Below are 25,080 nucleotides of genomic sequence, written 5' to 3' on the forward strand. Positions count from 1 at the left end.
TTGGCAATACCATTAGTGCCCCAGGAAACAAGATCTACCATGCATCTACATCATAGTTTATGAAACTTGCTTTGAGCATGTAATCTTAAAAAGGCACATTTTTAAAAAATCAATTCTCAAATCCTCATGTGCAACTGTCTTGCTGGTAGCAAGCTTGAGACAGTTGGTTTCTTATAATGTCTCTCTCTACTTTATCCTAATCAATAGCAGTCTGTAGCTCCCTTGACTTGCTTCTAGCTTGTTACTTTTGTAATAGCTACTTCTGTGAGATAAGACACCTACTGTAGCTGACCAGGAGCTTTATACTAAATGCCAAGCTGCCTATTTCAACACGTATTGGGAATTCAAACTGTTGTAGGGGGGTGTGTGTGTGTATATGTATATGATTCTTTCCTTTAGGGAATCTGGTGATGTAGAAGAGAGATGGCAAAGCTGCTTTTCCTGCCTGCTATGGAAAAGTATGACTGCAGCAACCTCCCTAATAAATGGGGGTGGAGAAGCAAAAGCAGCCATGAATCCCAAATACCTAAACCCTTGAAAATTACCCTATCTATATCTTGTATTCAAAACATTGTAGCTACTTTCATTCAAAAACTAGATCAGGTTGCTTTCTGCAGTGCTGCTGTAATGCTAACTACATTTACATACTCTAATACTAACTTTCCTTCTTTACATGAGCAAGTCCAGATTCTGAGGTAGTCTGCCCTAAGCAGAAGGTTCTACCACAGCTGCAAAAAATAATCCTCTGCTTCTCTTGCAATCCTTGTGCGAGCCAAGGCTAAAGATGAGAGAAACCAAAATGCATGGTTTTGCTAGCCAGTCTACAGCCACTGTACTGCTTTCATAGAAAAGTTACTGCACCTGCAATACACATGAAATTTATCTTGCTTTGGGGTCTGCTGTTTCAACTGGACTACAGAACTAAGTGGAGCTTGAAACTCTGAGGCTGAATTAAATCCTGTTTGCCCTTAAAGAGTTCAACTCCCTTCTCATCCTCTGCTTGGACAGAGAGCAACTGGCAAAGATAACATCTTCCTCTGGGGCTGTTAAATTTTCAGTCATTACTACATCTGCACTTAACTAAGCAAAGCAAGAACAGGCTAACAGAAAACCAAACTGATATCGTCTTCATTGCTTGAGTGTCGACCTTGAGTCACTTTTTACACCATTTTAGTTAGAGCACATCTTTCCACCTAGTGCTCTCTTTCTCCTCCTCCTCCTTCCCTTTAAAATAAATACAAAAAGTGAAAGTATATTGACTTTTCATTTGCTTGCAGTAGTCAGATACTCACCTATTTATCTCAATGGAGTACTATACAAACCCTGTGGCACTCAGATCAGTCTGGTCTTAAGTCAAAGGAATGTTTTCTTATCCTCCTGCTAGAAGAAAATTTTAACAGACATGATAAATGCTGCACAGTCATAGGGAGAGAGAAAGATTATTAAAAATCCAGTGGCTGGAGAACTAGTACTTTGGCTTTATTAATGCATTTTTAATCTAGCACTGTTTTCTTCACTGAAAGCTCATATATTTAGTAAAAGCGACCTCCAGCTCCAAAACAAATGCCAGAACTGTAAGGAATAGAAGCAGCAACCACTGGTCTTATCCCACAGAAATATTTATTCAGTTTGGTCAGTAAATTATGGGAAGTTTCAATGCTGGGAACTTGTACTTAGTACAACAACATCATAATATTGACAACAACCACTTTTGTCTTTTGTCAACGTACAATGTGAAACATAGATTAACTTGGTCACAATAAATTACAGTGTGATAGATGGAGAGAGTTCAATGACATCGGTAACTTAGGAACTGGTTACAGTTAGCTTCACTTACAGTATTTTTAAAAATGGTTTTCCATAGTAAAGTCATTGCAGCCAAAGATAAAATAAAAATCCACAAACAATAAAAGCAAGGAAATGCAGTTTTGGAGCAACAGTGAGCTACCAGGAAACACTCCATACAGTGATCTTCAAGGCACAAAGCAAAAAAACTGGGCATGGGTTTTTTTGCAGGTTGACAAGTTGGGGAAGGTGAATTTTTTTTTCCGCATATAAAATAAATACATTTTAAAAAGACGCATACAAAAGTCAGTAAGTCAGTCAAATAGCAAGGCTTTCACAGAATGCCACACTGACAGAACACTTGTGAATCCATTTCAGTCATGAAATCATGTTCACAGCTTGAATGACACAATCACTGAGGCAAGGGAACCATCACTTCAACATAATTAATGGGGAAGAAGCCAGACTCTCCATTTAACATCCCCTCATACCAATTCTCATCAATCTGATTGGTCAAAGTTATGATGTCCCCTTCCTTAAACCCAAGCTCGCCTTCATTTTCCGGCTCAAAGTCATAGAGAGCTTGACAGCAAGGCTGATCCATGTGCATTGAAGAACCTGCCCCCAGTGACAGAAAAAAACCAAACATATTAATAGAGCTTCACAGTACCCCAAGAGCCCCTAAGCATAAAACAATGGGTCAAAAATGTAGCCCTGCTGTCATGAATTCCTCCCTCCCCTCCTCCCCCTTTTTTTCCATTACATTTCGCCAGTAACATCTGGTCCTTCTACATTTAAAAATACCACTAGTGATAATTAATTAAAAGCATAATTCTGTTTCTCCCTTAAGTTCAGATGCTATTTTATGTCCATTTTTAGTTGCCTTCCCTTTCAAAAGGATATTTATTTCAAACTGAGAGTTTGAGTAATCACAGTTGTCAGAATCAGTGTAGGCTCCTTGGGGTGGTGGCTACACAAACTGGAAGGGGAGGAGTTGAGGAAGCAGAAGAGTAAACAGGAGAAGTGACAATCATTAAAACAAAGTGCACTGCAGCACACTGCTACTGCATGAATACCTACCAGAGGGCTCAGAGTCAGTCCTACACACACACCCCTACAGTCTGGAGTCAGAGGCTCAACTGCAGTTCAGCCCTGACAGTGTTTTAATTTGAAACATAATAAAGGAAGCATGGAAAACCAGGTTTCATGCTGCTGGCATTGTAGCCTGACAACACTAGAACATTCTAGTACTTACATTAAAACTATTAAACTCCTTAAATACTAAGTTGTCTTATTTGGAAGATTGCAATAATTCTCAAATATTCTGGTCCTGACTCTCTCTCCCAGCTATCCACAGGCTAATCATGCAAGCACCTTGAAGAGTAATTTTTGTCTGGATAAATCTGCACACAATAGGTAATGCAACACAGATGTAATAGCCAAGATGGTAAAAATGCATGCAAAAATGCCTCTTCATCTGCTGATCATGGTTACGTGTAACTATTGAAAAGTAACTTCAGGCATTTTGTAGGGAAAGGAAGCATGAGAAGTCTCTTGAGGAAACCAGACGACAACTATTCTAGTGATCAGTAAATGAGCAGAGGCAAAAGTATCTTTTAAATTGACAATACTACAATCAGGGGTAACATTCGGTGTTAAAACTGGGAAGTAGGAATTATTCTTCTATTTTCTTGGTATGTTCTATCCTTTATAACAATAGAAGAAAACTGCCCAGTGGAGATCCCCCTCAGCAAACCTCCCCAGAACACTGCTGTAACAATGCTGGGCTAGTCCTCTGCCTGGAAAAGGCACAGGGTAGTGACCAAGTGTTACCAGAACAAAGTGAATTACAGCTACTCCAATAGAACAGGTGAAAGCTTGGTTCTGGACATTTTTTTGCTGAGACAGTCTGAGCAGAAAAGCAAGCTGAGGAGCCACAGTTACCCCCCAAACCCAGACTGACTGTGCTCAAAAATAGCTGAGTTATTTTCAGTCTTTGCCAAGGTAGGGCTGGTACCAGCCCACTGGAACTGTCAACAGCAGAAGGCTATGAAAAACTGACAAAGTTCCTTGCCTTTCACCAGCTGCTCCGATGGGGCTAATTTATTTTTGCAAGTTAGTTAATTTCTGACAGTGAGGTACCTGATAGGAGATGGATCACATTTGGTTCATTTTAAGCTCCAAAGAACTGAAACGTTTGGCAGCCTGGAAAGGCTTTTAAATAATGGTCACAGCCAGTACAACTGGTTTCACTCCAGGCTGTAGGATCAGTCAAAGTCTTCATTAGAGTCAAGCAGCTGCTGCTACTGTATAATCCAATGAGACAAAGCTCCCCTGACATAGGTAATGGGGGCAGCACTGCCTGACAGGCTGCAACACACACTGTTTAGCATCATAGAATTTGTGACATGATACCGGCTTTTCCTGTCTGCTGAATACTCACACATCCTTTCCTGTTGCAGAGATTTAAGCAAAAGAAACTGCATTCTCTTTTTTTTTTTCCCCTGCAAACAGCATTTATGTTAATTTCCAATACCATGCACACCTCCTTAATTTCTCCAGTTGTGGAGTTAACCTGTCAGGCTTCACTGTCACATTCAAAGATGACTTGTCATTAATCTCCAGACCACTCAAACCTGGACAGCACAAAAACAGATTAAGCAAGGAGCTGCCTGTGATGTCTGTGTTACAGGATGAAACCTGCTATTCAATGCTGGTTTGTTTTCCCCAGATGGAGTTACTGCCTCTACCTGCATTTACTCTGTCTTCTATGCCATGTTGTGTACATTATGGTAGCAAAATAATACTATAATAGTCACAAACAGGAAGCTTGCTAAGATAATTAACCCAAGCCTCTCCCTCACAGTTGAAGCGAATAAACACTTAGATGCTTATGCTGTATTCCAGCACATGGCAACCATATCCATGTATTCCATATCATACTCAAACCTGACCAGCAAAAAGGCATGATGCAATGCAGCATTTAAAGAGAGTTCTGAAATGAACCAGATGATGCTCATAGCTGCAGCTGATTAATGAGATTAACACTGAATTAGAGCAAAACCACAGATTTCTTATCTGTGCTTAATCAAAGCAACTAAATAATTCACAACATTAAAAACAGGTTTCTGTGAATCTAGTCCTGCAAATGTGTATAAGTCATTAGGAGTAAATAATCCCCACGTGTTGGGGACCATACAAAGGAAAATACTATTTCTGTTCCAAGAAGCTGATATGTAACTTGAAAAGCTATGGTGAAACACAGGAAAAGCCATTTCAACACTCAAAACTGGGCTATGGTAGTTATGCTGAATGTATAACAGTGTAATTTGAACTGCCCTGTTGATTTCCATGGATCCCCTGTACTAAGACACTACTTACCCTGAGTGACAGTATCACAGAAACTAAAGGTCTACATTTTGATAGGGTCAATGTGTAAACAGAGGAAATTAAGCATTTAAAGTGTTTGTTCATGTAGGATGAAGAGGTCAGTTTTCTAAATGAAAGAAGAGGATAATCATAATGTTATCCCCCCTATCACATGGAGACCTTAAAACATTTAGCAGTTTTGCTTTAGGAGCCGCCTGGTTCACATTTGTAAGTCACAGACCATAAATCTAATCTGGTTCGTGATCCTGATTTTAAACAGGAACAGAAAGGTTTCCCCATTTACAAGCAGGGCACATTGACCCCTCTGCAGAGCTACAGAAATCCATATGGATAACTTTCAAACAGGAAGAGGAAAAAGAGAGAAATGATGTCACTGATGGTTGTACCTGCTGGGAGGTAAGCAAAGCATCCAGAGCTTCTTAAAGAGGAAAACAACATGATACATGGCCTTTCTGATATTGTTAGCAACACCAAGCATAGCAACAATTATTACATACACCCTATTTCTCCTTTTCATCTCTTTCATGGTTGTTTCATTTCTTTTTCACTCCAACAGCACTGAGTGAAGCACTATAGCCATTAATGAGATAGGGCAAAATACTTCTGTTCATGAGATGAGGAAAAGCTATTGCACTGGGTGGTGTAACCTGACTAATTATGACCATTCACACAGCTTTCAAGAGCTGATTTATTTTTATTTTTTTTGTGTGTGTAATCGGAGCCTAATCAAAGGAAAGGATCCTACTCCCACACCAACAGGTACCCAGTTCACAGCAGTACAAACAGTACTTCAGTTCACAAATGCACACACTTTGGTGCATGCTTCAGGGGACAGTAAAACATGTTAATAAAAACCAGTAAGGGTGGGAGTCACCTCACTGAATTTTACCTGGCTAATACTTAAGATCACAAACTGATCATTCCTGGTCTCAGACCATGGAGAGAAATTAGCATCTGGAGGTATTCCAGACAGTGCTGAATACACCCACCTTATGCGCCTGTCTGCAAGAAATAAGTGTCTTCTGCAACTGCATCACCCTCTCCCTCCTCCCACCCTCAGTGGCAATGCAGAGAACCTAGAAGACCAAGCAGAATGCCACAGCTCAGCTTCAGATGGGTGAGAGACTGTTGAGAGGAACCCCTGTTTCACAATTCCATTTCCAAATATGGGAAACAAACTGGAGTCAGATCCATGGATACTGATGCTTCATGGATCCACTGTTCTCAATGCACAAGGAATACCTTCAGGAACAATTTCACAGACATCTGTAGACATATTAATTCTGTGGCCATAGACTTACCTGATGATTTTATGGATGAACTATAGGCAATCCCATTGTGCTGCTGATTATCACCAATTTCCAGAGTTGTAGTTATTACAGGCTTTGGCTTAAATTCACGTTTAGGCCGACTAGACGCTACATTTATTCTGGAACACAGAGAAGAATGGCAAGAGACTTACCTTAAAGGCAGAAATACTTTCAGAGCATAAGCTCAAGTTCAGTGCTTTGCTGTTTGAAAGGTGGGGAAAAACCCCACAACCTTCTGCTGGTTTTGATTTTATGCTTGGGGTAGGGGGTGGGAAGGTTTATTCACTAAAAGCTGCTCAATTCTCATGCAGTATTTGAATTTCAGCAGGTCCCTATTTTATTTAATGCTTTGGTCCTGCTGACAGAGGCATAAAGCTTAACAGCCTGAGTTTGAGAAGTGCTGAGCATCCACAGCTGCCACTGAGTTCAGCAGAAGTTCCAGGAATGAGGTCTCTGGAAAGCTCAACTGTGAATGACATATGCAGAAACCCAGCCAGGACAGAGGCCCAGGGACTGCATCTCACACATTGCCTTTTTACTAGGAAAATGGGAAACAACCACTTGGTCAGCACAACCGTCTCAATACCTCTTCCTGCATATGCATGTGGCTCAGCTGAGACATCCTTGTCCCACTAGCCCCTCCAGCTGGGATGGATGGTGCAGAGTATCTACAGACACAGCTACACCTGTGCTAATCCCTATGCTAATACTCAGAGCCACCACATCCACCCTGATCTCAGGAAAGCCACAAATGGTTATCTTGGCTCCACAACTGTTATGTTAGCCTACACTGTGGTGACACTCAAGTCATTTAGGTCTCCTGTTCACCAAGTGTAACAACTTGATGACAACAGTATTTTCTCCTCTTCTGTTAGGATGACACCAAGTATCTGGGCCTTTAAGAGTGCATTACACCACAGATATGCTCTTGGCCAGCTGGCTATTTCTTTACTCTGCTGGCAGAATTTTGTTATACCCCTTAATCACACTGAAAATAGGCCAACTCCTCAGCAAAGCCTCCAAAACACATCTCGAAGTATGCAAGTTTAAATAAACCCACAAACAAATGGAGGCTATCCTGATTAACCTCCACAGATGTGAGAGAGAGATTTTGCACACGCTCAAAAGCTTTCTGGACAGGTCCTGCATTACATTAAAGGCTCACAGTGCAACAAGAGGTTGCCAGGTGGCAAGGGTTTAATACAATGAAGTCCAAGAAGGCACAGAACACAGCAAACGTGCATCTGTGAGATGGTGCTACAAGATCTGTTGCTTCAGTGACTTCTCATATTCATGAACCTCAGCTACAAAAGAGGTTCAAAATTCTTGGATGGGTTCAGTCTCACCGGTTTTGCAGCTTGTTCTGCAGATCCTCCAAAATTTCTGTGGATTGTTTATGGTAATCTAGGGCTGCTTCTACGAACACAGCCAACTGGCTAACTTGTTCTACCTGAAATACAGAGAGGAAAATAGCTGTAAGGAACCTGCAGTACATTTAGCTGAAGGATAAACAAACAGATTATTCAAAACAGACCTAGTATTCTCAGAAGACCATGATACCTTGTGGAGGCTATTGAAAAAGAGCATATGTGATTCTACCAAAGAAATTGCCAGTTGGAAACCGAACAAAACTGAGGTGTAACTTCTAGTTCACTAACTCAGGGCTGGGTCCTTGAGTCATTTCCTTTCACAATGTGCAAATCCCTTCTGCTTTCAACTTCCAAGCCAGCTGTCTGTCAACACCCAAATCCGAAACGTTTAAAAGGACATGACCCCTTAACAGGTGAAAGTGGGGCTTTTCTGATCAGCAATGTTGGAAGAAATTACAATCTGACAGCTCTTATGACTCAGACCCATTAGTGTTTATTAGCGATGTTTACAAACTACGGTTCTGAAATGATCTGGACTTACCTCACTAGATGGCAGCATTTAAAAACCAATAAATGAAGCATGATTTATCTACTTGGATTTGAAAAGTATCAGCCGATCATTCAAAAATATGAATGCTGAGGAGAGGGAGAATGTGAAGGAGAAAGAGAAATCAAAATAGTTTTAGTTATGAGGTAACAAATAATCTTATTCCCCTCACACAAACTGAAAAGTTCAAGCTGTACTGGGGATGATGCAGTAACATATTTTTTTGTCCTCTTCATTTAAGAAAACATTAAGAAGACAGAGCCCAGGAAGTCTAACAGGTTTCCATTCCATCATTATCTCCAGACACTGGATCACAATAAGATATCCAAGTAAAATTTCTGCAAATGTTTTATGGACCCATGGCAATTCTGTGTTAATTCTGCCAGGACTCCAAGAGCCAAACATTGTCACATAGCATCCAGAAATGAAATGCATAGAACCAAATCAACAGCTGATATAATTCCATCACAGTCAGAAGAGAGTAATGTAAACCAGCTGAGGACAATGCACAAAGAGCCTGGGGTTTGGATGGGGTGGTCAGAGAAAATGGATAGACAAGGACTGTCCAAAGAAGATGACCAAAAGCCAGGAGGGACATGGAATTGTGGATTAGGAGAAGAGAGAGAAAAAAGAGAAGCATTGGGAAAGAGCCAGAGAAAGCTGAGGGACTAAAAGCCACTTCGTAAGAGGAGCCTGGGACTGGCTGAGTGGGAAAGGCAGGAAGATGGATCTGATAAGAAGTGTACGCAACAGTGTCTTCATGGGAGGTCTGGAACTAGCTCTGCAAAAAACCTGAGAAAGAGATGTGGATCAGGACTGAGCCTGGGAAAGGCACCTGGCAAGGTGGCTGGGAACCAGAGCTCAGAGCACAGAGACTGCAGGGCAAGGAGAATAAGAAAGGGAAACGTGGAGAATTGGCAAGGATAGGAAGGAAGCAGTTAAGATCTCTACAAACCCAGTGAGACAAACTGGGGTTAGGCAGCAAAGCTGTAATAAGAATAAGGAGGACAGACAGACCGGGTCAGCGTGGAAAATAGACAGGTAGGAGCACAGAGTCTTCTTCAAAGGGAAACAACAGAAAATAGGTATGAAGAAAACCTCAAAGGGTCATTCAGTTCACCCTCTCCAAATGACACAATTAGTTATCCTAGAAAGTATAACTCATCAGCTCAGTGACCCAGCTAAACCATTTTAATCCATACACTGTTTTATCCTCAGTTTGGTGCTCCATTTGCATTTGACTAATGATAAACTCTCTCCGAAACATTTCTCAGCTGCTTAAGCAAGCCAGAATTATAAAACACTTAACACTGCAACCAGGCAATTGATGGAGCCCAGAGTGGAACAATGTGCTGCCCTCATGTAACTTGCACTGGTAGAAGATTCAAACTGTTCTAGAACCTGCTGTTCGAAACATGTCCCACCCACTAATGGCTTTGGAGCTACAGGCCAGTTTATAACTGGCCATGATATGGCTGCACACAGAGGGAGAAATTGCTTGCAGTTAAATACTCCCACTAACAGCTCCTACTTGTTGCAGTTTGCTCACAGAAGACAGCACAACTTAAAATTTGTTTTCTGTGGTGCTGCATCTACAGGGGAAGGGAAAACCTTGGAACAGGTCCAAATAGGCCCAGTTCTCTTTTCCTATAATTCTATGATTACACAGGAGAAAGCACATCCTGCGATTCCTCTGTGTGGAGAGAAGAGAGGATTACCAGGAATGACCACAGCCACTCCTTACTATTTCATGATGGACTTGGACTCTGAGCCAAAGTCCAGGCACCTGAGCCCATGCCACAGATAAACTCCATGGAGTAATTTTCTGAGCCAAATAGTAATGATAACAATTCTCAGAAGTGAAATCTTTCAGAGACTTCAGATCAGCAGCAAAGTTTTGATTGTAAGTGAGCTACAGTTCAGAAAGTGCATGGTACATAGCCTTGCTCATAGTTCAGCAGCAGGTCTATGACTATGTTAATTTCCCAATCTTTTCCCTCCCACTGATCAAACTGTGTTCTACTCTCAGATAGTTCATTGCTCATAGATTATAAAACTACTTAAGGCCTTTGTGACAACCGTTTCTGAGCCATCACATCTCCAGGAGAAATTCCCAAGTTCTTGAGTTCTCCCATTTACTGCTGTGCAGTATGCTCATCTCTGACAGGAGATTAAAAGAGCAAAGAGACACACTTGCTGCTTTCAGACCTTACCTCGTATGAAGAATGGGACAGGCTTTATACAATCCCACACACATTGCCCTCCTGGATGTACTGCAGCAAACAAAAATGCAGGACAGACTTACATCATTTTCTAAGAAGTTGAACATGCTTCTTTCAGCCAGTTCCTTTGACTCTTCAAACTTTTCTACTGCTTGCTTAACTTCTTCATCTGGTATCTTTCCAAAACGCTTCTTCTTATAATCGTAATCCAAACGGCGTCCTTCTAGTTTCTTCAAATGATGCTAAATAAGACAGAAAATTTATGAAAAGGTCCAAATGGGACATGCCCAAACAAACATATTATGTAAGGAAATTTAAGGTTATTTAAGGTTATTAAAATTAAGGTTATTTAAGGAAATTTCAGTTATGGATGCAAATATATGCAGAATTGAAGTTATACTATCCTTGTATATCTCAGTGATTACAGTCCATCCCTTTTATCTAAGGCTGCCTCAGGTAAGTCTAGGACTGTGTATATAAATGAAATTTTCAATAACCATCTGTTTGCGAAGACTTGGGGAACGGGCTATCTTGATTTGCTGAACTTGGGCATCCAGCTCATGGACTTGCCTAAATGTGCAACACCTCAGATTCTCTAAATGAAAAGCAGGATCCAACCTAAATATGTGTGTGACCCCATATTCTTCATTTAATTCAATTCTGCCTCTTGAATTATTTGCAATACAACAGCTAAAAGTTAAAGGGTTATTTTCCTCTCTAATTCTATAAGCAGTACTACAACAAATCTTCTATTCCCATTTCCTTTGTTAGATGCCAATTTGACATTTCTATCTGATATAACCAGACAAGCTTTTCTGTTGACAAAAATCATTTTGCTGGCAGTCATACAGAATGGACTCAAAGTGACAATACAAAACACTCATTAAAACTAACGTCAAACCGTTTCTTTCATCAGTTCGGAAGAACTACAACTGAAAACAGTTACATGTCATAGAAGACAGCTAGAGATATCAAGACATTATTAGTATCTTTTTTGCTATGCTTTCCACAGCCATTTATCTGTAAACAAAAAAATAACTTTCATTTCTGCATTTCATCAGGGTTTTAACTTGCTTATTACCCAAGTCTATTGGAATCAACAAACTCAGGCAAAGACTGCTTGGTTTTCTTTGAATTGGCACATGGTAAACAAAAGCACTGAAAAACTTCACTCTAAAGGTTAAAAATGTGTTCCTCAGCTTTATGTATTTTTCCTATAGTAGCATATGGCACTTCATCATTTTATGGCATTTTTCAGATCATTCTGTGATTGCCCTGAATAGCCATTTTCAATAGTTCTGTTCATCCTCCGTCATAAACAGCTTTAGGCTGACAGAGGTGGCAAGACAGGATAATCAGTTGCAGTAAATCACAGCCCACTCACATGTTCATTAGAATCACAACCCACTCACGTGCTCATAAAAATTAATAAAAATGTTTAAAATATAATGGCATAAAAATAAGAAACGTCATTTTCTTCACTATCCTCTCTGTACTGAATGTACAAGCAATAGAGAAAATTGAGTAAGTTAGATATGTGGGAAATAGTCAGGCATTGCTTTAAAGCAGATTTCACCACTGTTTTGCTCAAAAGACAAACTTAAATGCACTCAAATTTAGTTACCTTATTGCTTTCAAGAAAAATATCTCAGGGAACTAGAGTTTGACTGATTCGGATTATTGATAAGTCAATACCAAGCTTTACCTTGGAAAACTTACCCCAATTTCTTTTAAATCTTTGTCTTGCAGTAACTGTAGAGGATCAATAAAATTTTGTTTGACATTAATATCAAGTGAGTCCTTCACTTCTGCCATTTGCTTCATGCTCTCACCAGCATCCAGCAAAGCAAGGCCTATGGTAAAGAATACGCTACTTACGTCTCAATACATGTAAAACCAGAAAATGTGTCTTATGAAGCAGTTATTTCAAATAGGTATCTTTGTATCTGCTGCAAGCCCTTGAAGAGTAAAGAAAAGTAATGCAAGCTACGTACTTGCTTTGCTTGCATTGTCCCTGTGCTTGTCCCCTACAGAAAACTAGGACTGAAGAATTTTCCTTCCAGAGTATACCTTTTTCCCCTCCCCAAAGGGCATCAGCAAAAAAAAGTAATACTATTTTCCTTACTGTATTTGCATAGGTTGCACACCTCCTCCACTCTGAGAGCTGCAAACCAAGCTGCTTAAATTGTACAACTTTATAGTGATATTAAATACACAAAAAGTTTACTCAAGTTTTTGATCACAAAAATCCTGTTTCACAGCTTCCTACCACACAGCATGCATTTTTTCCAAACCTCCTTTTGGCAAAAATCATTGGCGCTTCTTTAAAACCACCTATTTAAGAGACCTGTATACTTTATTAAGCATGTGAGTATCAGCAGGCAGACAAGTGCTTGAAATGTTCTTTCCACTTTCCTAGTTTGATATAGTATCCCCATTGCTTTTCCAAAATGCACAAATACATCCAGCTCACAGATGACTTGTGCCACTTCACTCTTTGTGAGGAGAATAAGCGTGTCTTTGGCTTTCAGCAGCATCTTTGCCTATGCAGCACCTACTTGGATTCGAGTGCAAGGTCCACACACCTACACAGCTGTTACTATTTCAAGGCAGCCACTGTGTATAAAACTGCAGATATAAACAACAGCACATAACAAAGCCAGCCAATTTTGTATTGGCTTCTGCATGTACTCCTAGCCCATAACACTCTGAGGCCTGTACCTCTCTTTTTCCCCAAACCAAGATTCTTTTTTCCTCATGTCTTTCTCCCCAATTCTCTCTTAATCCCAGCCATATCAAAAAGCAGCCACTTAGTAGTTCTCTGACAATTCTTCAAACTCATTCCAGTCTAGCCCACACACTGCATGCTCAGCAAGCAAGGCCTCTATCAAGATTTTGGCTGTGAAGTGCCAGCATAGCTTGAGAATTGCTGCATGGCCAAGCTAGAGCTCATTTTCATGAAAACAAGAAAACACATATTTAAGACGCACTACTCCAAAGCACAGAATCATTTCTATTTAAAGGTTAAAAGAAATATAGTGCATCTAAGAATCATCTTAAATTATTTAGGTATGGCAACTTAGAAACTAAAAAGGTCATGGTAATAATATGAATCATCAGACCGCATCAGTAATTGTGTTATCAAATCCACCTGCAAAAGAGGGGGACAAATATGCAGAAGTGTTTTGTTAACCCCCTGATCACAGTACTTAACTTTCCCTCTTACCTGTAGTAGCTATTTACATAGGTTATGTCACTGAGTAATATTCTGCAAAGAACTTCATGCTGAAATATTCACAGAGGAGATACACAAACTCACCAAACATAGAATCATCGCCAAGCTCTCTGCCATACCGTATCATGCAGTCTCCTAGGAGTCCCTCTGTCTGGGGATAGCCTGTAGTTTTAACTTGTCCTCTGATCTTTGACATAGTGTTCAGCATTCCCAGCTTGGCTCTGTATGCTAAGAAAGTCATAAAAAAAATAACAAAACCAGTTAGAAAATCTATTTTAAACTAACATATTTAAAGTAATAACACATTTAACAAGCAAAGGTACAAATTAATTTATTGTTATCTTGCATATATCAGGACAAAACCATGCATTTATTCTTGAAGAGTTTTTCCAGTCTGCTCCTTACTATGGTCACTCAACAGCCTCTTCAACACAGTAGCAGGCATGGGCTAGGCATTCCTGTGGACCACAGTGACTACCTTCATCTTGAACATGCCATCTGGAAATCAGTAAAGGACTGAATCCTACCATCCATATGAAAATACAACCCATTAAACTTCTTTAGGGGTGTGCATCTAGAGGTACCATCAAGAGATGGCTATCTCCAAAATCACTGGTGTGGATGACTTAACAGACAGTTTTCAAAAAAATAAGGATCTTCAACAGCTGATTTGGAGAGTGAATCAAGGTCATAATAGATAAACTTTGTGACTGACTGCAAATGGAAACGTGTCACATTTCTTGCTTCTTAAAACAAGATTTGATAAAGCTCTATTAACTGATGATCCAAAATCCACTGAGACCTAGCAGTGTCCAGAAAATGCAAAACCTCATTTGAATACCTGGCAAGCAAATAATAGCCCTCTTCCCCATGGCTGCATAGACCCCAGTGCCTCCAACGGCAGCAGCCTATGAGTTAAATTCAACTGCAGTTTGTGCCTCTGCTAAAATGCCAACATTTGGCATTCTCTTTGCTTTAGGAATCCATATCCCACTGCAGGAAATCCAGCAAAAATATGAACACATGTGTTGTACCACAGGCCCGAACTGTCCACAGCATGTCATGCATGCACAACCTACACATGCACTGTATACTGCAAGTTGAATGTATCCTGGATCAGACTTACCACCTATAAATGTTGTAACTTCATTGCACAAGCAGATAAAGCTCTCTGTGACACCCAAAAACCTGATAATGATGACCTAATTAGCTTCTATTTACCTCCGATTAATTTCCAAGTAAGAAGACAATGTTCAGAGAAATCTAACATCTATTGTTCCTATCTTACCTGGATTTGGCTGAAGATACTCTGTGGATTTGGACAGAAGTTCTGTTACAGCTTTATTTGTAACATCAATTTTCTGAAAAAGAAAAGTAACACAGCAAAAAGCAAATAGATTACTAGAAAGTTTATCATTTTAGTAGACATAATATACTATTCTAGCTATGAAACTTTATTTAAAATAGAACAAATATTGTAGCCTATAATAGCCATGTTATAGTTAAGACACGATTTCACCAAAAACCCATTAACTGGCAGGCAGAACTGTGAAGGAGAGAAGTTTTACATCAAAATGTGGACTTGCCTTTCCAGTCCATCAGTCTTGACTACTTCTTACATGCTCTAAACTGTGATTTTCCTGCCAGCCCAACAGCTGTTACCAAGACTGCTTTTCTCCACAGGTGAAAAAGAGTGAACGTATCACTCACAATTTGGGGTCAGGACCATTCAAAGCAGTAGTTCACACTATTCTCACATTAATAGTTTCTAAAATGCAATAAAAATCACATTTCTGGTTTGTTTCCCTTTTTCTCCCTTAAGACCTACACGAACCTACACGATTTGGCTTCTGCAGCCAAAGAAAATGAAACCTAGAACCCTGTTTAGATCATACAGTCAGAAGTGCATATTGGAGAAAAAAACCAACAAAACACAAACCCAAACAAAACACAGACGACTTTTTACTCAGCCTACCAATAATAAAAGCTGTGACCTAGGTCTACGAAGAGCATTAAAAAATACACACAAAGTACAATCAAAAGAAAAAGCCCATAAAAACCAAAAAAGCAGAAATTAGCAATAATGTTGTTTAACTTGCAACACTATTAGTAAGTGGATAGCAAATATCTCAATTTCCACAGTCATATAAGTTTCTGAACATGGATTTAAACTAAGAAATCTAATTCTGTATCAAGAGAAAATGTGACTCTGGGAATAGATTTTTATCACGAATAGTATCAGATGGGAAGGCTTCGTGATATTTAAAGACTCACTAAACACTGAAGACTTTTCTCTCTGATCTCCCACACAAAGAGGAGACGTCCCTCTGGATGCTCTGCACCATTCCTGAAGGAGTTTCTCTTCACTGTTGAGAGATGCAGTGGAACCTGCTTCCTCTGCTCAAACAGCCTTTGTGGGTGTCTCTTCTCCCACAGCTGAGTTGACAAGGCTCAAGAACAAACTTGCATTCACATGTTTCTGTTTGGAAGCCTACAGTGGGGTTTCCCTTCCAGGTAAATCTACAATACCACTCTATCACTTGATACGTTTTTGATTCTGCAACAGTTTATTATTAAAAAACAAAGTTACTTTCTTACCCTTTCCATCTCTTGAAATTCTTCATCTAACTTTGTTCCTTCTGCTCCACTTATTTTTTCACTGAACAACTGTAAAAAGATAAATTTAACAAAAGAAAAAAAATTGCACGGTTACTTAACTGCAGAATAAATATCTCTAAATCACAGGAATTTACTCCAGATTAGAACATATGCAGCAGTCATCTGAGGAGACTGCACAAGAGTTACCTTAGTCTTAGAAGTGAAGTACTCATTTCAAGAGAGACAGATACCTGATATGAATGCACAACAGGCAAGCAAAAAATTATTTCTCAGGCTTAAAAGGTTTGTACTCTAAAGGCATGACCTTCACTGCAGTTTAGTCATACGGACAGGAGTTTGGCTGCAGGTAAATCCAGAGTAATCCTTTCAAGTATGTCCCTCCAGCTCTGTATTTCTGAGTACCTTCTGGCTGCATATGCCATTGGGTTCAGGGATACAACTCCCATCCCTGCAGCTGGAAGTTGTGTGCAGTTCTGTAGAAGGAATAAAACTGTGAAAAATGCTGCAGTGTGACCCACCTGAGTGACTGAGCATCTTTATGATGCTGAAAACAAAAATGCCACACATTCTTCAAAACCTCAAAGCACCAGGTTTAAATAGAGGGTTTCAGCAAACCTTCTTAAAATGGCTGAAATATTATTCAGCTTTTGTGTAACAGCTCCAGGCTGTCAGACCTGAGCTTGGTCCTCACTGAGTAAATCATGGCTAGGAATAAACACTCGAGCAGAACTCAGCTACTTGCTTCTTGCAGTGCACAGTACCTGCACTGCAACAGCACAAAGAAAGCCAGATCTTCACCCAGCGTGAAGCAGCCTCTGAAAGCATCATTCCACTGCGGCAGAAGTGGTTTCACACACATTTAGCAAACATTAAATTCCTAGGATAAATCCTACAGAAATACTATGAATTTTTCATTTTAATTGACTTTTATCACTTAATCTGTCACAAGACAACGTAAAATTCCAGGCCCAGCTCACTGACTTCTGGTGCTTCCCAAACCTGCCCTGACAAAGCATTTTGTTGCTTATCAGCACCTTCTAAAAGGGGATTCATCTCACTGAGGTAAAAGGGCCTTGGAGACTTGCATAACCTGAAAATGGGTCACAGCTCCTTGTAGTGCAATGCTTCCCTCTTCTCAGTCACAGCCTGCATCACGCAGGTGTGGAGGGAGCGTGCTATCCTGCCAAAAAAACAATGAGCTGATGAAAGCAGAGCTGGGAGCTCAGTGGCAGCTGACCTTGCATCAGTATCACTGCTACCACACAGCAAAAGAACAGACCTGCTTCAGGGAAAGCATGAGTTCAAAGAGAACCATCCTGCTAATTATTTCTACTGGCTTTATGCTAAGATTTGCAATCTTTATGCTTAATGTGCCAAGCAGCCCACAAACTTGTCAAGATTATTTCTCTTCCAGAGCACTGACAGAACAAGCACAAAAGCAGATAAAACAGAGATGGAGAAGCCCAAGTACCAGTGAGCTCCTGTCGGTCATCACCTTGCTGTTCTAACACATCACAGCAGCAAAGCAACCTGAGGCCACGTGTGGAAGGAGACTCTGCCCAAGGACATCTGAGGGGTCCTGGAGCCCAGATGGAGAAAGGTGCATGAAAAGGCTGCATGAAAAGCTGTCTATCAGAAATGGTACAGCTTCTTTACACTGGCAGCTAATGTCTCCTTCCTGTGCAACATTAATTCCTAAAATAATCAATGCCATTTTCCACAGTCTCACATGTGTTTTCTTTCTCTAGCAGGCAATGAACAGATCTGTGGTTTCCTGAAACCTCTCATGGTGATTCCTTTTCAAGGCTGAGTGCAGCAGGGGAATTGTCCTTCTCAGGCTGAAGTTGCAAAATTCACATTCAGTAGCAACTCATTACAAATAATCCACTTATATGTTGGCGAAGCATAAATGCAATGAAGTAACACGATTGCTCAACTGTGAAAACATAATTGATAATAAATCACTGCACCAAATGACTAAAATAACAAAATGTCCCACACTTACAAAGAATAGATCTGAATGTTATAACAAGAAACACAAGTGGGTGAGTAGCAAGTTCACACACTAACAGTAATGCCAGGGAGGAAAAAACCTCCACTGACTCACTGGAAAGTTGAAGATACACTTAAAAAATACAATTTCTCATCAGATACCCTGTAAGTTAATATGCTTTCAGTAAGTATCATTTGGCACACACTATTTATGCATTAGCATCTCTTAGCTCTTCCTGGCTTACTGATGGCTATACATGGTCACACACAGCTCCCTTGAGTAACAGCCTAAACCTTAAGCTTACTCTGGTGTTGCTGTTGGTTTTGCCAGGATTGCAGCTGCTAATCCAGGCATTTGCACTTTGCTGGGAATTCTGCACTCCCAATGCCAACAGACTGGGCTGCAGGCCGCTCAGCCTCTCTGCATATCTGCTCCCAACACTGCCACCCATGTTTAGCTTTGGTTTCTCTTTTGAAATGTTACAACACTCTTCACTGTGTTTGGAATGGGCAAAATGTGATCCCACTCAGAGGGAGAAACTGTTTGCAGCAACACTGAGTCACTTCCTGCAAGGGGATCACTGGACCTGCTGAAGCAGAAGGGAGTAAGAAAAGCTTCTAATATACATAGAGAAGGTCACAGACAACTCAAACTGCTATGCACCAGGTTTCAGAGCGAGAGATTCTGCACCTACCATTTGCAGACAATAATGGAGTAAGTTAATTAACTTGGATGACAGCACAGAGAACACTCCCTGACAGCCTGGAAGACACCAGCTTGGGGAGCACAGCTGATACACCGGATGGTGGGGCCGCACCTCAGAAGGGCCTTGACAGGCTGGGGGAAAAAATGGGCTGACAGGAACTTTATAAAGCTCAAACACAAAGGCAAGGTCCTGCACCTGCAGTGGAATATCCCTATGCAATAGTACAGGCTGCAGGCCAACTGGCTACGAAACAGCTCTGCAGAGTAACACCTGACTCCAGTTCCAATCCCATATTTACAGTGACATATGGATGCAACCCCATAGAGCTGGCCACAGGATCTGCAGACACTGTTTCATACAGAAAACCTAAAACACACACACACACACACACACCCCTAGGTGCAAGACCAGTGACCATAACCAAAAGTTTGTTCACATGCTTCCCTGGTTCTGTGCAAACAGTATCCTGGGCTGCATCAAAAGAAGTGTGACCAGCAGGTCAAAGGAGGTGATCCTGCCCCTCTACTCTGCTCTCATGAGACCTCACTTGCAGTATTGTGTGCAGTTCTGGTGTCCTCAACATAAAAAGGACATGGAACTGTTAGAACAAGTCCAGAGGAGGGCCACAAGGATGATCGGGGGACTGGAGCACCTCCCTTATGAAGACAGGCTGAGAAAGTTGGGGCTGTTCAGCCTGGAGAAGAGAAGGCTGCATGGAGACCTCATAGCAGCCTTCCAGTATCTGAAGGGGGGCTATAGGGATGCTGGGGAGGGACTTTTCATCAGAGACTGGAGCAGCAGGACAAGGGATAATGGGTTTTAACAGGGGAAGCTCAGGTTAGATATAAGGAAGAAGTTCTTTACTGTGAGGGTGGTGAGGCGCTGGAACAGGTTGCCCAAGGAAGTGGTAAATGCTTCATCCCTGGCAGTGTTCACAGCCAGGCTGGACAGAGCCTTGGGTGACATGGCCTACTGTGAAGTGTCCCTGCCCATGGCAGGGGGCTGGAACTAGATGATCTTAAGGTCCTTTCCAACCCAAACCATTGCCTGATTCTATGAAACATTAATGACACTGCAATTTCTAGCCCAAGGAGACACTTCTTCAATGACATTTACTCTGAGCTCTAATTTCCTTTGAAAGAGGAGACTACCTTGTGGCTCAGAGATACCATAAAGTAAGATTCCTTAAAGTTTATAGGCTGACTGTGCTCCTGACAGTAAAAACTGGTATAAAGTTCTAATGGCTGTCATTAAATTTTACACTACTAGAGCTTATTTCATGGTGGTATAATCAGGATCAGCTTCACTATTCTCGAATGTAGGAACACAGAAGCTTTTGCTCTGATCATACTGAGTTGTAAAACTAGCATCACCACTCTAAATAAAAGTCATAGGATACCCAATTAATTATTGCAAATAGATGCACAAAGGAGACAGATGCTGAGTTTTAGAACTCTATTTGCTGGGCATCATTTACATGCATTATATTAAGCTGCAAAATGCTTTGAACTTAAACAGCAGCATGGCCAACTGTGGGGTTGTGTAATTAGGTGGCAATATCAGTTTTTACAAGTCAGCTAAGCAAATGCAAAACTGCTACCATCACACAAGACATATACTTCAAGGGAGCTTGGAATTGATTGTGCTTGTACAGGAAGAATACTTCATCTCCAGATTCAGAAGCTGGGTTCCATGGACTCAGCACCTTTTCACTAGACAGGGCCAGAGACACAGCTAGAATCTGGGGCACTGAAAAAATCCAGTTCCTACCATGGGGGCCACCACTACCTTATTAATCCACTGCCAGGTTGGAAGCTAAAGCCATTAATTAGTCATACTTCTGGCGGAGCTAATTGGGTTTCCTCATGATCAAAATTTACACCAAGAGAATAGCTGTGAAATGAGAAAGATTTCTTCATCTCACATGTCTGTGCAACTCCCTCTATCACACTTAGTGGGGAGAAAAAATAATCCTTAAATACAAACATGAAAACACTCTCAAATCAGGCATTGTATTATCAGCTCCCATTTGTAGCTATACATGAAAAAATTACCTTTTATTGTAAGACTGTCGTGCTCTAAACAATAGAACTTTTTGCCTGGGTAAACACCACAGTTTGTACACAAACACTCCTCGCTTGTAACTTCTTCCTAGAGCCTACTGTTCTTTTTAATATTGAAAAACTAAATATGATGTTATATAAATATGAAAACGTTGATATCATGTATTATAGACAATCTGAAAGTCTCAACTGGGCTTATGCAGAATCTTCTAGGAAGACAAATCAGGGAAAAACAAACAAACAAACAAATAGGGTTTGGAAGAAACCCCTCCAGATACGGTGAGTTCTATTCAAGCTGTGTATATCCAGCTACTGTTCAAAATGCAAATTGCAATTTTGTTATACGGTGTAAAAGACTCAATATTTACATGCTGAGGAATTTACGTTCTTATAAATTCTTTGAGAAAACATTTTTTTATTAACCTAATACAGAGATTTTGTTCTCCCACATGTTCTTTATTACTCTGATTTCTTTCAGATAATGTTGTTCTCTTTTAATTTGTTCTGTTGTAATGAAGCATGAACGCAGCACATGAACTGTCTACAGTTTCATCTAAAATCTACAGCTTTCCAAAACTCTAAAATATAAAATCCTCAAGCTTTCATGTAATTTTCCAGTACTTTTATTTTAAGTATGTTAAAATTTATCCTTCTTATTGCACAGGAAAAATACATTTATCTGTATTCATATGGATTATAAAAAAATAAAGCTTCAGGAAAATGCTATCTTTTACTAAATGTTTTGTACAACATATCCACTAAATTACAGTGCTTTTTCATATTTCATTAAAAAAGGTTACTGAACATGAGGGACTGCCAAAAATATCCCAGATCAACAGAGAGCTGATAAAACTCTCAAAACAATTACCCTATTTTTTTTTAATATGTCCTCTGGGTATTTTATAACACAAGTCAATAGGATTTTTGCCAGCCAATACTTGCACACATGCTCTGACCTTCTGTTTCACTTGTTTTGCCTTTCCCTTGCAACAGTCATTAACTAGGATTGAACCATCACAGGGTTTTTGGTTTTTTTCAGCTACTGTTGAAACAAGTGGAGCTGAAGAAGTCCTTAACTGGCCAGGAATACACTCTTGCACATAACTGACCAAGAAATCCTCATATGCTATTTAATGACTGAATGAAAGGTATTATATTCTATTAAGGACTTAAGAGCTTTTAATGACTCTACACCAAGTAACAGCATTAACTTTGCTCTGAAGGAGTATCTGCTGAAATTATCTGTTGAAATTTTAATAGGATGGAAAATTACAACATTTGTCATAAATATGCACACTGTCAAGCCCATGAGGCAAATCCTAGATTTTAGAAAACTATGAAAATACTTTGGATTTATATCCCTCTCTCTAAAAAGGAAGTAAGCTATCAACTGGGAAAACTAATAGATTCATCCCAAATTTAACACATAGCAAGCCAGGAAATAATATAACTATATGGCTACATTTCCCACAGAAACATGTAACTGGGCCAAGCCGCACAAATACATTAAGATGTATCTTTAAATACAGTACTTGGTACAAAATACTACATTCCAGTATGGTTAACACATAATAGTTAAGCTTCTCTTAATAAATCATTAAAACTTCCAGCTATTGCCCTGCAGCCATGTAATTGTTTTGTTTGGTGTTAAATTATTATGCATAGAGGATTTAATGCAATGTGACAATACTAATAGCTTTCTGCAGAATCTTATTAAAGCCTATCATAAACAACGGAAAGAATAAGGTGGCTGGCAAGATGTCTTCTGGCTAAAGCAGAATTTCCTTGCAGCGCTCAACCTCCTGAGGGGAAAGAAAGGTTTTCTGTTCTGTCCTTTCCCAGAATGCTCCATCAGATTAGAGAACCAAGACGCCAGCCTGATCAAAAGTAGTTTAACTTCAAATATCTGCAATTCCCTGTTTTGTGCTTCTACATTCTACTACAATGTTATGTATATTGCCTCTTTTTTCCTTTTTCCTGACTGCTATACTTCATATAGATTGCTAATTCCCACACTCAAGAAGGTTACTACTAGTTCATGTAGCACAGACTACCAAGAACTTAAACCTACAGCACATCTTACTCAATGTCTTTCGCCTTAGCACATTCTTAATAACATAAAGGAGTACAAACTGATGAAGCCAAAGTTCACCCCTGTGATAAAAAAAGCATTCTTGAAAAAAAGAATGTTCTGCATTATTGACCATCCAGAAGGAATGGGTAGCTCATACATACCGTTGTGATTGACTTCTAGAGATCTACTGAAGGTCTGAGCACTCAGAAGGAAAAGTACCTCACACTGAGAAACTAAACCAAGATGCACATTTTCAAACATGCAGATCTAAACAAAGACTAAAGAAACGCAACACTTGGTCCTCAGAACAGCTGCAAAGTTTGCTGAAACCAATCAGGCATGAGAAGGTCTCTCTCCCCGCACTAAGGATGTCCCATGAAGGGGCCCAGGGCCATGCAGAGTCAAAGATATCAAAGCTAGTAGAAGTGGAAAATCATCTGCAAGTCAAAATAGGTAATACATACCTAAAAATAGATTTTTCTCAAACTCCTTGAAAAAAATACAACGGTGATGGAAAAAAAGTCAAATTATAAACATATGCCAGTACTTGAAACTGTTCTTATAATTATATTGACACAACTCATACCATCCTAACACTCTGGAGAAAATCCAAACCTTTCATTTTAGAGGTTAAACACTAAATGATGGCAAGAACTCTTTGGTTGCCTCAGTACGTTGTGTTTTCAAAGAAAACTGAAATATTCCTGCTCTGATGTACTTGAAAGAAAAAAAAGGTTTATTCTGCCCCCCAAAATAAATACAGGGTCTACTACAAAGTTTGTTTCAGCCTTGCAAATATGGAACACTCTGGCTTACCTCCAGCAAACTATTTAAGTTCATACTTCAGTAGGTGCTTAAATGCTTTGCTGGATCATGACCTTGCAGTATCAAGCTCAAAGGGTCATCACCTTTACACGGAATATTTTATAACTCTTTTTTCTACTAAACATTCAGCAAGCAGTAGCACGGATTTCTCCAAAGCACTTGGGGAAAACAGTATAAAAAGATTTCTGACAGCAGAGACAACTGGGGGCTCTGAAAATTAAAAAAAAAAAAAAAATCAAGCAGCCTTATTGGGTCCTACTGCTGTTTAACCAAAATTATGGAGTGCAAGGAGCTACTCCTTAAAAATCAAATACTTGTTAACGGTCTCATGGCTACATGAGCACTATAAAACACCTCTGAATTCAACAACACTTGTACATGGGCATTTAAGAAGTGAAGCTTTCTCTTTTGCTCACAGTGTTTGCCTAATGATAAAACGTAATACAATCTTTTGGAATTCATGTGGAACATTAAAACTGATCAAAAATTATAATCATATTGTGGATACAAAAATCAAACTGCATTCTAGTAGTACCTGTGACAGAATACATTTTTATAGAGATGCAGGGAAACAAAGTGGATGCAGCTGGATAAGTTTCTTGTAATTCATTATTCATCACAAACAGCTGAACCACAACTCCAGAACACTACATCCATGGCCATTGGAATTCACATCCTAGTGTTTCAGATCTCTATTCCCAGATATTTAAAGTAGAAATATAAAATATGAACTGTAGGATGTGATTGTACTACAAAGTCAACTCATTACTATGCTTACACTACCTTGAATAAAGAAAGGGCATGCCCTACATCTAAACTTCCTTCAGGGATTTCTGATAGGCCAAAGAGCAAATCCTGTCCCAGCAGTCAACAGAAATCAAGATATCAAAGACTTCTATTTTTTACAAATGTAAAGCAGTTTAAGTATATGTAGAAATGTG

The 25,080-nt window shown here is 39.9% G+C and overlaps 1 protein-coding gene across 4 annotated transcripts in view; it reads right to left on the reverse strand.

The window, feature by feature from the left end:
* Window positions 1–1,601: 1,601 nt before the first annotated feature.
* Window positions 1,602–25,080, reverse strand: part of SH3GL3 (SH3 domain containing GRB2 like 3, endophilin A3) — a 90,360-nt gene continuing 66,881 nt past the window's right edge. For all 4 annotated transcript variants that reach the window (XM_031048643.2, XM_031048644.2, XM_031048645.2 and 1 more), the window contains 8 exons: window positions 16,458–16,526; window positions 15,148–15,220; window positions 13,944–14,087; window positions 12,344–12,477; window positions 10,708–10,866; window positions 7,832–7,935; window positions 6,477–6,604; window positions 1,602–2,403 (listed from right to left, as the gene is read on the reverse strand). In XM_031048643.2, the coding sequence (XP_030904503.1) occupies window positions 2,198–2,403; window positions 6,477–6,604; window positions 7,832–7,935; window positions 10,708–10,866; window positions 12,344–12,477; window positions 13,944–14,087; window positions 15,148–15,220; window positions 16,458–16,526 (1,017 nt within the window). In that variant the 3' untranslated portion in view covers window positions 1,602–2,197. The remainder of the gene's footprint in view (window positions 2,404–6,476; window positions 6,605–7,831; window positions 7,936–10,707; window positions 10,867–12,343; window positions 12,478–13,943; window positions 14,088–15,147; window positions 15,221–16,457; window positions 16,527–25,080) is intronic.

Source organism: Melopsittacus undulatus, chromosome 9, assembly GCF_012275295.1.
Source record: "Melopsittacus undulatus isolate bMelUnd1 chromosome 9, bMelUnd1.mat.Z, whole genome shotgun sequence".
Classification (NCBI taxonomy): Eukaryota; Metazoa; Chordata; class Aves; order Psittaciformes; family Psittaculidae; genus Melopsittacus; species Melopsittacus undulatus.